General features: G+C 41.8%; 1 protein-coding gene across 4 annotated transcripts in view; it reads right to left on the reverse strand.

The window, feature by feature from the left end:
• LOC149122228 (uncharacterized) overlaps positions 1 to 12,886 on the reverse strand; it is an 86,822-nt gene that overhangs the window by 46,947 nt on the left and 26,989 nt on the right. Inside the window, exon 1 of one of the 4 annotated variants that reach the window (XM_089312971.1) lies at positions 7,732 to 7,933. The exons of the other annotated variants lie outside the window; for them this stretch is intronic. Coding sequence (XP_089169097.1) covers positions 7,732 to 7,778 — 47 coding nt within the window. The 5' untranslated portion in view covers positions 7,779 to 7,933. Of the gene's footprint in view, positions 1 to 7,731; positions 7,934 to 12,886 lie in introns of those variants that run through there. 4 annotated transcript variants of the gene reach the window in all.

Genomic DNA, 12,886 nt, shown 5'->3' on the forward strand with positions numbered 1-12,886 from the left:
GCTCCACTAAGGTTGCTGAGAAGGCTGGGTGAACCTGTCATCATGAGGCAGCCTGTAGCAAGGCTGTGCAGTCCAGTCTGACAAATCCTGGCTTTGAAAACAGGAGAAATCAGACATGTCGACCAAGTGTCACAATTAACACGGGGTGAATAGCAGTGCCTCTGAGGCAGTATCCTGAGAAGGACCCAGCATCAGACCAAGTTATTTTCTGGCAAGGTGTGCATCAACCAAACCTCTTTAAAAGCAGGGAGTGAGGCTGGAGCCTTTGAAAATGGTGACGGCATAGATTAATGAGAATCTGGGGCCAACATGGTGGTGTAGCCAGGAAAGCTGCCACCTACAATGCTGGCACCACCCCAAATGGCTGTCGGTTCAAGACCAGGCTGTACCACTTCTGATCCAGCTCCCTGCTAATGCACCTGGGAAAGCAGTGGAAGATGGCCCAAGTCCCTGGGCCCCTGCACCCATGTGGGAGACCTGGAAGAAGCTCCTGGCTCCTGGCCCAGGCAGAAACCACCACTTCCTTTCCTATTTTTCCTGACCTTTGTAGCAGGCAGGTGCAAGACAGGCAAGACCAGGTTTATAAATCATGTGTTACCAAAAGAAGTCAGCATCGATATATATACAAAAGTAAATGCTAATCCAGGAAATTAATTTGAACTGGTGTTTCTTGGGTACCTTGAGTCACTTGACATTAGCAACAGAATGTTACCAGAGCTGGTATCTTTTAATTACACATATTATTGCTTATTTCTTCTTCCATGGAACACATGGCAGCTCTCCAGAAACCCCTGGTCTGTTTTCACACTGAAATATCTTCAATACATAGGGGAAAACAATTTTTTTTCATTTTTCCCTTTGCTTTGAAATTATTTCCCATGCCTCTCATGGACCTTGGTAATGTTCCAGAACTTTCTAATCAATCTAACGTTGTCAGCTGTCAGAATGGATTTTCTTCGCTAGAATTTGTATGACACTATACATTTCATATCTGTTCCATATAAATCCTTCTTTTCTTTTGGTTTTATTCCCTTTGTTTCTTGACAGAGTATTTCTTGTTCTTTTTGGGCTTATGGGGTTATCGTCAATTCCAAAGTCCTTATTAGAATAGCTCTCAGAGTCTGTTTCCAAGAAATACTGAGTCAGCGACATCTGTTTGACAATTTTCTATCATGTTCCTTGGCGACTTTGACTCACTTCATTTGCAAAGCACATAAACGGAGAAGCATGAGAACTTTGAGGAGGATCAACTGCTTCATTCAAACTGGTTAGTACATAGTTGTGCAACCAGTGAATTATGATAACAAGTCTGATGGCTATGGAATAGCTTTGTGGGTTCCTTTAATTTATTGAGTGGTTGTCTTAGGGAATTGGTGAAAATACCAGGGTTTTGCTTGTTTCATTTTGTTATTGCCTCATTGTGGTCCATAACCATGAAAGTAATGACCTATCAAACAGAAAAACAAATCTTCCCACTAAACAAGAGGAGCACCTCAGTGGGTGGAAGAGTGCTCCTATGTGCAGCCACCTCTAAGTCCTCCATGTTGCGCAAGAGGCTGTCACTGCCTTCCACCCAGCTGTGATGGGCATCACAGCCACAGAAACCCAGCTTGCTGCTCGGGCTCCCCCACCACCACCCTCCCGGGCTTCTGCTTCCCCAGAGGAGCCCCCGCGTGGTGTGAGAGTGCACTGGACTGGATCATGTGGGCAGAAAGAGGAGACTTGTCTGAAAACGCAGAACAAGCAGCTCCCTGTGGCACCTTCAAAGAACAGACCAAATAAAAGTTTCAGTCGAGAGATGGCCATTGTTTCGTTAGCTGGTGCTTTGGTTTGTAAGGGCTGCCACCCTCACCTTCAGCTGCACCGCAGTGCGAGTCCGCATTGCACTTACAGGGTGGCCCAGACACCAGCATCGGCATCACAAGACAGCTTGTTGGTCATGGCGGATCGCAGGCCTACGTTGACCCGCTGAGTCAGAAACTGCACTGGGACGGGCTCTTGCTAGCTGTGTGGGATTGCGTGTAGGAATCCACGCAGGATTGTTAGCCATTGTAGGATCTGCCAAGTCAACAGGATCTCAGGAAGACTTGTGAGTTCCTCTGAGTTTGAGATGTGCTCCTGGTGCAGGGCTGCCAACAGCTCCTTACCCTCATGTTCCTGACACAACTTCAATTTCTGGGGAGAGGATGTCTATCACGTTTAATAAAACGATTACAAGCCCACGATGGCAACTTTTCTCTGTTGTTCCTGTAGGTGTCTTTTTCAGTACAGACGGTAACACACAAACACCAACTTGATCTGGCTTGACCCAGCTTCCTCCCCGAGTGAATTGAGTGGATACTGCAGTTCCTGAAGTATTTGCATCAAATGGTTAAATACTCAGAGTTAACAGTTATTTTGATATTGATTTACTAATTTTGAAAAAAAAAATGCATACATGAGGAGTATTCAGATGTTCATGGAGAAAATCTACTGTGAAAACCCTTATGAACTTCATTTTTCCCCCTAAAATGCATTCAGACTAACTTCCATGTGTCTGGACAGGATCTGCTTTGAGGGAGTAAGAAGGGAAAGACACCACTTTGAAAAGAATTCCTATGAGAGCAACATGAATTCTTCTAAAGGGAAACAGAAAAAACATCAAATTCATGGGGAAGCTTTGGTGGAAGAATGGTGAAATCCTTGATGCTTTATACAAAGTTGGTGGGGATAATGCCCATAGAAACCAGCAGTATACACATGGATAACTCATTTTAAGAAGTTATAATACAGAAAGTAAAGCTCACAGTGGCAGACCAACCACACCAATTTGTGAGGAAAACAATAAACTACATTGTGCCCTAATTGAAGAGGGCCAATGACTAACAAAGCAGAGATCCTTGCTAACAGCCCTCACAACTGGTTTAGCTTACATGAATCTTACTGACAGTTAATGTGGAGTGCATTTTCTGCTCAATGGGTGCCAAAATGTTGTGCCCAGATCATCTGCAGACAAGATCTGAGGTTTCAGTGGAAATTTTCATTAAGTGGGATCAAGATCCAGAAGCTTATCTTGCAAGAATTCCGAGATGAAACTTGGCTTTACCAGTACCATCCTTAAGACAAAGCACAATCAAAATAATGGCTATCAAGAGGTGGAAATGGTCCAGTCAAGGCAAAGGCAGACTGGTCACGAGCAGTTTGTAGCAATAATTTTGGGGGATGCTCAAGGCATTTTGTGTGTTAACTTTCTGGAGGGCTAAAGAACAATAGCTTCTACTTATTAGGAGAGTGTTTAGATAAAGTTAGCCAAATTTTTAGCAGAAAAACGCCCTTAAGAACTTCTCCACAAGGCTCTTTGCTCTTGCTAAACAATGCCGATTTCAGGAGAGTTTTGATGGGAAATCATTAGGCCTCCATCTTACAGCCCTGATTTGACTTCTTCTACCTTCCTTTCGTTTCCTAATCTTAAAAAATCTGTAGAGTTCCAAGATGGCTGAATAGTGAGAAGGTGCCCAGACCTCAGCCACAGAAAGATACCAGAAAAACAAATGAAGGAAGGAAGAGCCAAATTCCAAGGAGATGACAGAAACTTTCAATGGAGAAGGGACAGAACGTAACAGAGACTGGGGAAGTGAAGAAAGAAGACTGACACACTGCCAGACACACTGCATCTACACAGCTGGCTGGGAAACTCCACCCTCAAAGCCAAGGTAGGTAGAGGCTGCTGCACACTTGCCAGTAGCTTTAGCTGAGGGAGAAATCCACAGTCCCCCACTAAGTGTAACTCCACCTGGGAGCCGACTGTGGTCTGAGTGACTATTTAACTCTGAAAAGGGAAGCCGAATCGCATCCCTCCTCTCTCCCAACCCACAAAAAGCCAGACTTCATTGGCAGCATAGAACTGGGTAGCTGATCTCTGTTCTGCTGCTACCTGACACAACCAGAGTGAGTCAGGGCAACTTACAGGACAGACACAAGAATCCCTACATCCTGCAATTGTGGGAGTTTGGGGCATAATCCTGGAGCTGTACTCACTCACTCTATGTGATCCATTGGGGTTCTTAGCTTCCTGGGGCCAGCGCCAACCGAAGCTAATAAAAATTCAGACCTGACCTGGGGAGGTCCCCACCAAATCTCCCAGTTCACGGTTCTGGGAGTCCTGGGCACAAACCCCACCACCACCCTTGCATGCTCGTGGGGACTGCGGGCAGTTTCATCTGTGCCTTGCAGAACTAGAGCTGTTAACTTGGATAGTGCAATCCTTGGAGTGATTCACACTCATTCGCAGTATCTGGGGTACTCTATATGCATTGTTTTGATTCAGGCAAGTGGCTACCACCACCTCCAATACCTGGCTCCTAACCTGGGAGATCTGGGTAATGACCCAGCCCCCTGTATCCTGCAATGCCAGGAGTGTAATAATCACTACTAGGCCAGCACCATGGCTCAATAGGCTAATCCTCCACCTTGTGGCGCCGGCACACCGGGTTCTAGTCCCAGTCGGGGCGCCGGATTCTGTCTCGGTTGCCCCTCTTCCAGGCCAGCTCTCTGCTGTGGCCCGGGAGTGCAGTGGAGGATGGCCCAAGTCCTTGGGCCCTGCACCCGCATGGGAGACCAGGATAAGCACCTGGCTCCTGGCTTCGGATCAGCACGGTGCACCGGCCGCAGCATGCCAGCCACGGCGGCCATTGGAGGGTGAACCAACGGCAAAAAGGAAGACCTTTCTCTCTGTTTCTCTCTCTCACTGTCCACTCTGCCTGTCAAAAAATAAATAAATAAATAATCACTACTAATTTCCTCACACCCACTGGAATCCACCTGGAGGGACCTAGGGTAGAATCTTCAGGCTGATAGCAGTCGGTGCAGATTCCTCTGTGTACCTTGTTGTCACCCTACAGGACTGGAGCAGGCTTCAGTTCACATTACCCAGTCCCTAGAAACAAGACCTGAGGAAGGGCCCATCCATATCACACAGTCCTGGAGCCACAGCTACAGTCCCCAAGATACCTCAGGCTTGCTGGTGCAACAAGAGGACAGCCTCTTTGTGTCCATCTGCAATGTAGAACAAGGCCCTCTCCATGAGAATCCCTAGTGTAACTGACGCCAAGCTCTCTGGTGACTGAAGACAGACATCCTAGAAATCCCACACTCACCAGTCACACTCTACCCCACAAACTGCTGCAGACTAGACCACTGTGTCACTTACAGACACAGATGACACTGACGAGAGCAAAAGAAATCACTCAGAGGTTACACTGCTGGGCTCACCTAGAACCCAAGCCAAAGTAACAGGACAAGTAACACCCTGCATTCCATCTGAACCACCTCTTTTCCAGTGAAACCTACTCCGTAAGCAAGAAGGGATGATTGCGCCAGATGCATAGACGTCAGTTTACTGACACAGGAAACATGAAGAAGCAAGGTAGCATGACACCTCCAAAAGAACACAATAATCTCCAAAAACATATCCTGATTTGCAGGCAATCTGTGAAATGCTAGACATACAATTCAAATAATGATTGTAAGGCAACTCAATGTGATGTGAGAGAATGCAGATAGTTTAAAGAAATGAGGAAATCAACAGGTGACATGAATGAAAAACTCACTAAGGGGATAGAAATCTTTAAGAAGAACCAAATAGAAATTTGGGGGATTAAAAACTTCAATCAATAAAATTAAATTAAAAAAAAAAACATTTGAGGGCTTTCATAGAATATACCCAAGTAGAAGATATAATTGCTGATCCAAAGACAAAACTTTTGAAATAATCCAATCTTCAAAAATAAAGAAAAAATAATCAAGAAGAATAAAATCTATGCTAAACATGGGATATAATTAAGTGACCACAAATATTCACAGTATATGGATTCCTGAATGAGAGGAGAAGGAAAAAGGCATTGCCAATCTGCTAAATAAAATAGTAGTTGGAAACTTCCCAAGTCTTGAAAGAGACATCAACATCTAGATACAAGAAGCTCAAAGGATTCCAAGCATACTTAACCAAAAAAAGATCTCCTTCAAGGCACACTGTAGTGAAACTGACAAAAGTTAGGGGTGAGGAATCTTAAAGGCCCAAAAGAAAAGTGTCAAGTTACATATAAAGAAAAAAACATTCTACTAACAGCAGACTTCTCAGAAGAAACTCTACAGGCCAGCAGGAAGATGACATATTAAAGATCTTAAAAGAAAAAAAAATGACTCCAACCAAGAAGGTGAGAGTCAGTGAAACTCTCCTATAGAATGAAGGAGAAATTAGCTATTTCCCAAATAAGCAAAACTCTTCACCACCAAACCAGTCTCACAAGAAATTTTGAATGGAGTCCTACATTAGAAGTTGACACCATGGAATCATGTAACACAACCAAGTTCACTAACATAGCTGGTATGATCAGTAACCAATTAACAAAATGACAGATGTTAGTTCTTATCTACCAGTATTAATGCTAAATGTAAGTGGCTTAAATTCCCCAGCCAAAAGATTTAGGTTGGGTGAATGGATATGGATAAAAAACTAAAGACCCAATTATATGCTGTCTATAAAAAACTCACTTTACAAATAAAGATACACATGGACTGAAAGTGAAAAGCTAGGAAAAATAGACCAGGCAAATAGAAACCAAAAACAAGCAGAAGTGGCTCTACTTATATCAGATAAAACAGACTTTGAGTCAAAAACTACAAAAAGACAAAGGACATTACATATTGATAAAAGTATTCATTTATTAATAAGCTATAACAATCATAAATATATATGAACCCAACACAAGACCACTGAGATATTTATAGTAAATACTATCAGACCTAAATGGAGAAATAGATTCTAATACAATAATAGTAGGGGACTTCAACACCCCACTGTCAATGGACAGATCACCAAGAGAGAAAATCAACAAAGATGCATCAGAGTTGAACAACCCTTTTGAGCAGATGACCTAGCAGACACTTAGAGGGCTTTCACCCAGCAGCTGCAGGATACACATTCTTTTCACTAGCACTTGGAACATTCTCTAAGATAGACCATACATTAGGTCACAAGTCAAGTCTCAGTAAATTTCACAAGATTGAAACCACACCATGTATCTTCTAAGACCATAAAGGAATAAAACTAGAGATTAACAACAACAGACATTTACAAATACTTATAAATGAAGCAACATGCTACAGATTGACCAAAGCATCATTAAAGAAATTTTAAAAATGGATGAACTGTTGTATACATATATAACCTACCAAGATTAAATCAATAAGATATGGAAAACCTAAACAGATCCATAATAAGCAACAAGATTGAAGTAGTAATTAATAATCTTCAATCAAGGAAAAGTCCAGGAATTTTTCTACTGTACTGAATGATATATAGTATTCAAAAGAGAAGTAACTCCAATACTTTCAAAACTATTCCAAAATATTCAACAGGATAGAACTCTACCAAACTCTGTTTATGAGGCAGGCATCACTCTGGTAGAAAAACTGACTCAATACAAAAAGAAAAATACAGACCTATATTCTTGATTAACAGATGAAAAGACTCTCAACAAAATACTAGCAAATCAAATCCAAAACATATCAAAAGGACCATCCATCATGATCATGTGTTACAATATGCGCAAATCAATAAACATCTGAAATTACATCCACAAAATGAAGAACAAAAACCATATGGCCATCTCAATTGATATGGAGAAAATATTTGATAAGATTCAACACTCCTTCATGATAAAAAACAAATTAGGTAAAGAAGGAACATACCTCAAAATTATAAAGGCTGTCAATGACAAACCTGCAGTCCATGTCATACTGAATGGGGACAGACTGAAGCATTCCCCTCAGATCTGGAACAAGACAAAGATGTGCACTTTCATCACTCTTATTCAATAAAAAAAAAATACTGCAAGTTTTATCATGAGCAATGCAAGAGGAGAAAGAAATAAATGGCATTAAAATTGGAAAGGAGGGAGTCCAAGAACGGATAAACCAGTTAAGTTGCAAGTCACAAAATAAGCATATAAAATTAGCTTTTTATACTCTAATGAACTTGCCAAAAGAGAAATCAAAACAGAAATGTCATTTACAGTAGCCACAAAAAAACCAAACATGTAGGAATAAATTTAACTAAAGAAGTGAAAGATCTCTGTAATTAAAGTTATGAAACAGTGATGAAAGAAATCACCATGAACTCACAAAAAAAAAAAAAAGAGAATTCCTTGCTAACAGATTTAAAGGATCAATATCATTAAAGCATTTACAGTACCTGAAGAAAGCTAAGATTAAATATGATTCCTATCAAAATACTAATGACATTCTTTACAGAATTAGGAAAAAAAACTTAAAATTCATATGGAATCACAGAAGACCCAAAATACCCAAATAGCCAAATTGATCCTCAGCAAAAAATAAAGTCAAGCTGGAGGCATCACACTATCTGCCTTCAAGGCATACTACAATGCTATAGTGATTAAAACAGCATGTTCTCAGCATAAAAAATGGCATATATATCAATAGAACAGAGAAGAGATCCCATAAATTAATCTATGTACATACAGCTAACTGATGTTTGGCAAAAGTGCCCAGACCATACATCGGAGAAGGATAACGTCTTCAAGAGATGCTTGGCAAAGCTGGATATATATATGTAGAATGAAATTAGTTCCCTACCTCTCATCATACACAAAAATCAGCTCAAAATGGATCAAATACCTCAATCTAAGACCTGAGACTGAACTCATTAGAAGAAAATGTAGAAGAAACACTGTAAGACACTGGTATGGGGGATGACTTCTTGAACATGACTCCCAAGCGACAGGAAATAAAACAAAAAACTAGAAAATGGGACCATATCAAACTCAGAAGATTCTGCACAGAAAAGGAAACATATATAGAATGAAGAAACAGGCAACATAATGGGAAAAATATTTGCACACCACCATCTGACAAAGGATTAATATCCAGAATATATCAGCAACTTAAAAATTCAACAGTAATAAAGCAACCAATCAAATGTAGAAAGGACAAAGGATCTTAAAAGAAAAACCTACAAATGGTCAAAAAATACAAGAAAAATATTCACCATCATTAGCCATCAGGAAAATGCAAAGCAAAACCACAATGAGAAGTCACCTCATCCCTGTCACGATGGTTGTTACCCAAAACACAGAGAGTCACAAATGCTGTCGATGATGACGAGAAACGGGAACACTTATACACTGTTGGTGGGAATGTAAGTTACTGCAGCCACCGTGGAAAACAGCATGGAGATTTGCTCAAAAACCAGAAATAGACTTGCCAGGTGATCCAGCAATCCCACTACTGGGTATACCCAAAAGACAGAACTTATCAAAGAAAGACCTGCATCACTGTGTTTATAGCAGCACTGTTCACAGTAGCCAAAATATGGGATCAACCAAGCTGTCCATCATCAGATGAGTTGATGACGAAAATCTGGGGTGGGTGTATATGTGGGTGTATATCATATCATGGAATATTATTGAGTAATAAAGCAGAGTGAATGAAATTCTTTTTTAAAAAGATGTATTTATTTGAAAGGCAGTGTTACAGAGAGGGGAACACAGAGGCAGAGAGAGATGTCTTCCATCCACTGGTTCACTCCCCAAATGGATGTAATGGCCAGGGTTAGGCCAGGCTGAAGCCTGGAACCAGGAGCTTCATCTGGGTTTCCCACATTGGTATAGGGGCCCAATGACTTGGGTCATACTCTACTGTTTTCCCAGGTGCATTAGCAGGGAGCTGCACTGGAAGTGGAGCAGCCAGGACTTGAACCAACACCTATATGGGATGTCAGTGCTGCAGATGGCGGCTTAACCCACTGCACCACAGCACTGGCCCCAAGAGAATGAAATTCTACCATTTGCAACAAAATAGATGCAACTGGTGGACATCATGTTGAGTGACGTAAGCCAGACACAGAAAGACAAGTACTGCATGTATCTATGAGCTACGCTGGATCTGTTCTCTTTGCATTAATATCATGTAAACATGAGAATGAGAAATTGTCATGCATTTGCTGTGACCATAAGAATCAAATGTATCAATAAATTCCTTTAAAAATCTTTAAAGGATACCCATTTTCTTAATAATATAAAAAGTACTGCTTTGACGTGACTAAATTCCCAAGACCCTCTGACTACAGGGAAGGACTGATGACTAGTATCATGGTTCTCAAAAATGACTTGTACTTGGAGTTTATACTGGAAAAATAAAGTTTATCTTTTTATTTTTATCTTTAATTCAATTTTCAACAAACTGAAGTCCTCCAGTATACTGTAGATAAAACAACTAACAACTAAAGAAAAAAGTTCTGATGTTTATCAATCATTTGGATGGGATGTAAAAATAATGGTTTATAGCACATTAAAAGTGAAAGATTGAAACTGATACATACACGCAAGGTAAAAACACCATTATTCTTTACATAGGAGAGTACACTGAGCTATGCAATTATGACTTAAGCTCCATTTTATAATATTTCAGAATAAATTAACTTAGTGTCTTATTGGTTGGTTTTTGGAGAACATGTACAAGTTTTATCACTGGCTCTCCTTAAAGCTCTCCCGACCAGCAGGAAGACGTGGGACTGGATGTGGACTGATCTTTGAACCACTTCCCTTTGTGTTATTCCTATGTTGCAACATGGGAAGAGAGGATTGAACATGAAAGAGTGTGATTGACTAAGAATCGCAGAGCCCAGCCAAGTCCCTGCTCATGAGTTGGTAAAGTGTTGGTTGTTTTGCAAGATGATCCTTACTGTTAATTTAGGTTTAAGGCTAAATAAGCATTATATAAATATGTTGGAGTTAGAATGCTGACAGAGTGGAAATGTTTTGTTTTCTGAGACTACCACAGGCAATTTCTGAAACATTTAAACACTGGCATCCACTAAATATATTTTCCAAGCACCTTTCCCCTCTTTCAAAATAGGAATACACATGGTCCACATGTTTTTTATTCATTTGCAACTAATTTATCAAAACTGCCAAGACCTAGTCACTAACCACAAGGTCGAGGGAGCCAGTTGCAGGGCGAGCATTGTTACATCTCCCACTTGGACCGTTCATTTAATTGAGAGCGGATTCGAACTCGGATTATGAGAGTTATTAAATGCTGAGCAGCCAATGACCGCTTCCTTTCGCTCTGTTGTCTCCATTTTCTCTCTTTTGCCAATCTAAGAGGCCTCCAATCCCTCTTTGTTTGCTCTGCTCCAGGACAGGCAGGGCAAGTTCATTAGCAACATTAGCAATAATAAATTCTGAAAATACCTATTCTGAATAGTAATGCTGGCATTCCTCATGGGTCTGATTTTCCCAACAGAAAAAGAAGGCACTGGAAGCCAAGCATATGATGAATTTGGCACATTTGCATCTGGTTCCTTCCATACTTATGTGCTGGTGTGTTCCATTGCAGATGTCTCCTGCCTACACTCCCCCTGAAGACTCAGCAGAGGCTGAGTCTGCATATTCGTAGCTAAACACTAGGATGCAGACTCACCAGGTCATCTGCTCAGATATTCCAGTTATGCTTCCTGTAAGCATCCAATCGCCCAAATGTGCCTCATCATAGAACTTACCTGGGTAGTTACCTAATGTATAGCAATCTGGGTCCCTGTTCCAGAGGCCTGGGAAAATATATATTGAACCCATGCCCGATATGATTCTTGGCCATCAGACCCCACCGGACACCATGCCCATTAGTTATGTTTGCTGTGAAATCATTTCTCTAATCACCCTAATTTCAGGTTATTTTAATCTTTTCAACAATGCTAACATTTTGCATGTATAATTATATGCAATTAAATTTTTATATAAGTCAAAAGGCATTCCCTATTAATCAGTCTCCCAACTGGCACATGTCCTTTGTCAGACCATTTGTTATAATTTTTTCTTTGGAAAAGGGATCTCCATCATCCCCTGCAAGAAAGTGGAAGAAGCTTTGGGAAGGAGACAGCACCAGCCACCACCAGCTTTGTGACTCTGGGGGCGTGTCTTCAGTCCGTCTGAAGGCTAGTGGACTTCAGAGAAATGCAAACATTGGGAACAGAGTTCTATCTACTGTGAAAACAAAGTAGTCCTTTGTATCGCTGCTTTGACTTTGTCCAAACACTGAATTTATTTTGTATTTTAGGTAGCACAAAAGAGGATTAAATGCATGCATTTAAGATGATGAAAAAGGGGCAGGGATGGAGACACACTACGAAGTGCCGGCTTAGAGGGTGTATTCTTTTTCTCTAGGGTAACTAGCACAACTCTGAACAATGCGCGCACACACACACACACACACACAGCTACATGGGCCAGGATGCTGGACACAGCTCAGCTGATCTTCTGCTGTGCATTCCTCCAGGCTTGTGGCCCCGGTGCTGAAGTGAGGCTCAGCCGGCAGCAGGTGTTGGGAGAGCTCATCTCCTTGGGCTGTGTGGCTGGCACTTTGCTTCCCACGGGCTGTCAGCAAGCAGGCAGCTCCAGTGTGGCTGTTTGTTCCCAATGGCCAGCAGGAGATTCTCTCTCCACCCATGAAGATGGTCACTCCCTACACTGACATCCTGTCGCCACTGCCATGTTCTACTGGTAGGTGCAAATCCCATTGAGGCTGGTCAAGGGAAGGGCCTGCACCAGGGGTGTGGATCACGGGGGACACCTAGGGCGAGTCCACCAGGGAGATGTGAACTTGATGAGCTCAGAAGTACCTTCTTCACGTAGAAGACACCGTCTTGGACCTCATCCACAAAACCCCCTGAAGAGCTTGCTGAAAATGAAGGTTGGGGGGCCCTGATCCTCACCTGCTCAACCTGAACGTCTTGGAACAGGATGAGAGATGCTGAAGTTTTCAAAACCGCTTCACGCCCACTGGGATCGCTGGAGTGAACCATGACACTGAGGATACAGAGAAATGG

This window comes from Oryctolagus cuniculus, chromosome 14 (assembly GCF_051225735.1).
Source record: "Oryctolagus cuniculus isolate XC-2025 breed Fujian yellow rabbit chromosome 14, ASM5122573v1, whole genome shotgun sequence".
Taxonomy (NCBI): Eukaryota; Metazoa; Chordata; class Mammalia; order Lagomorpha; family Leporidae; genus Oryctolagus; species Oryctolagus cuniculus.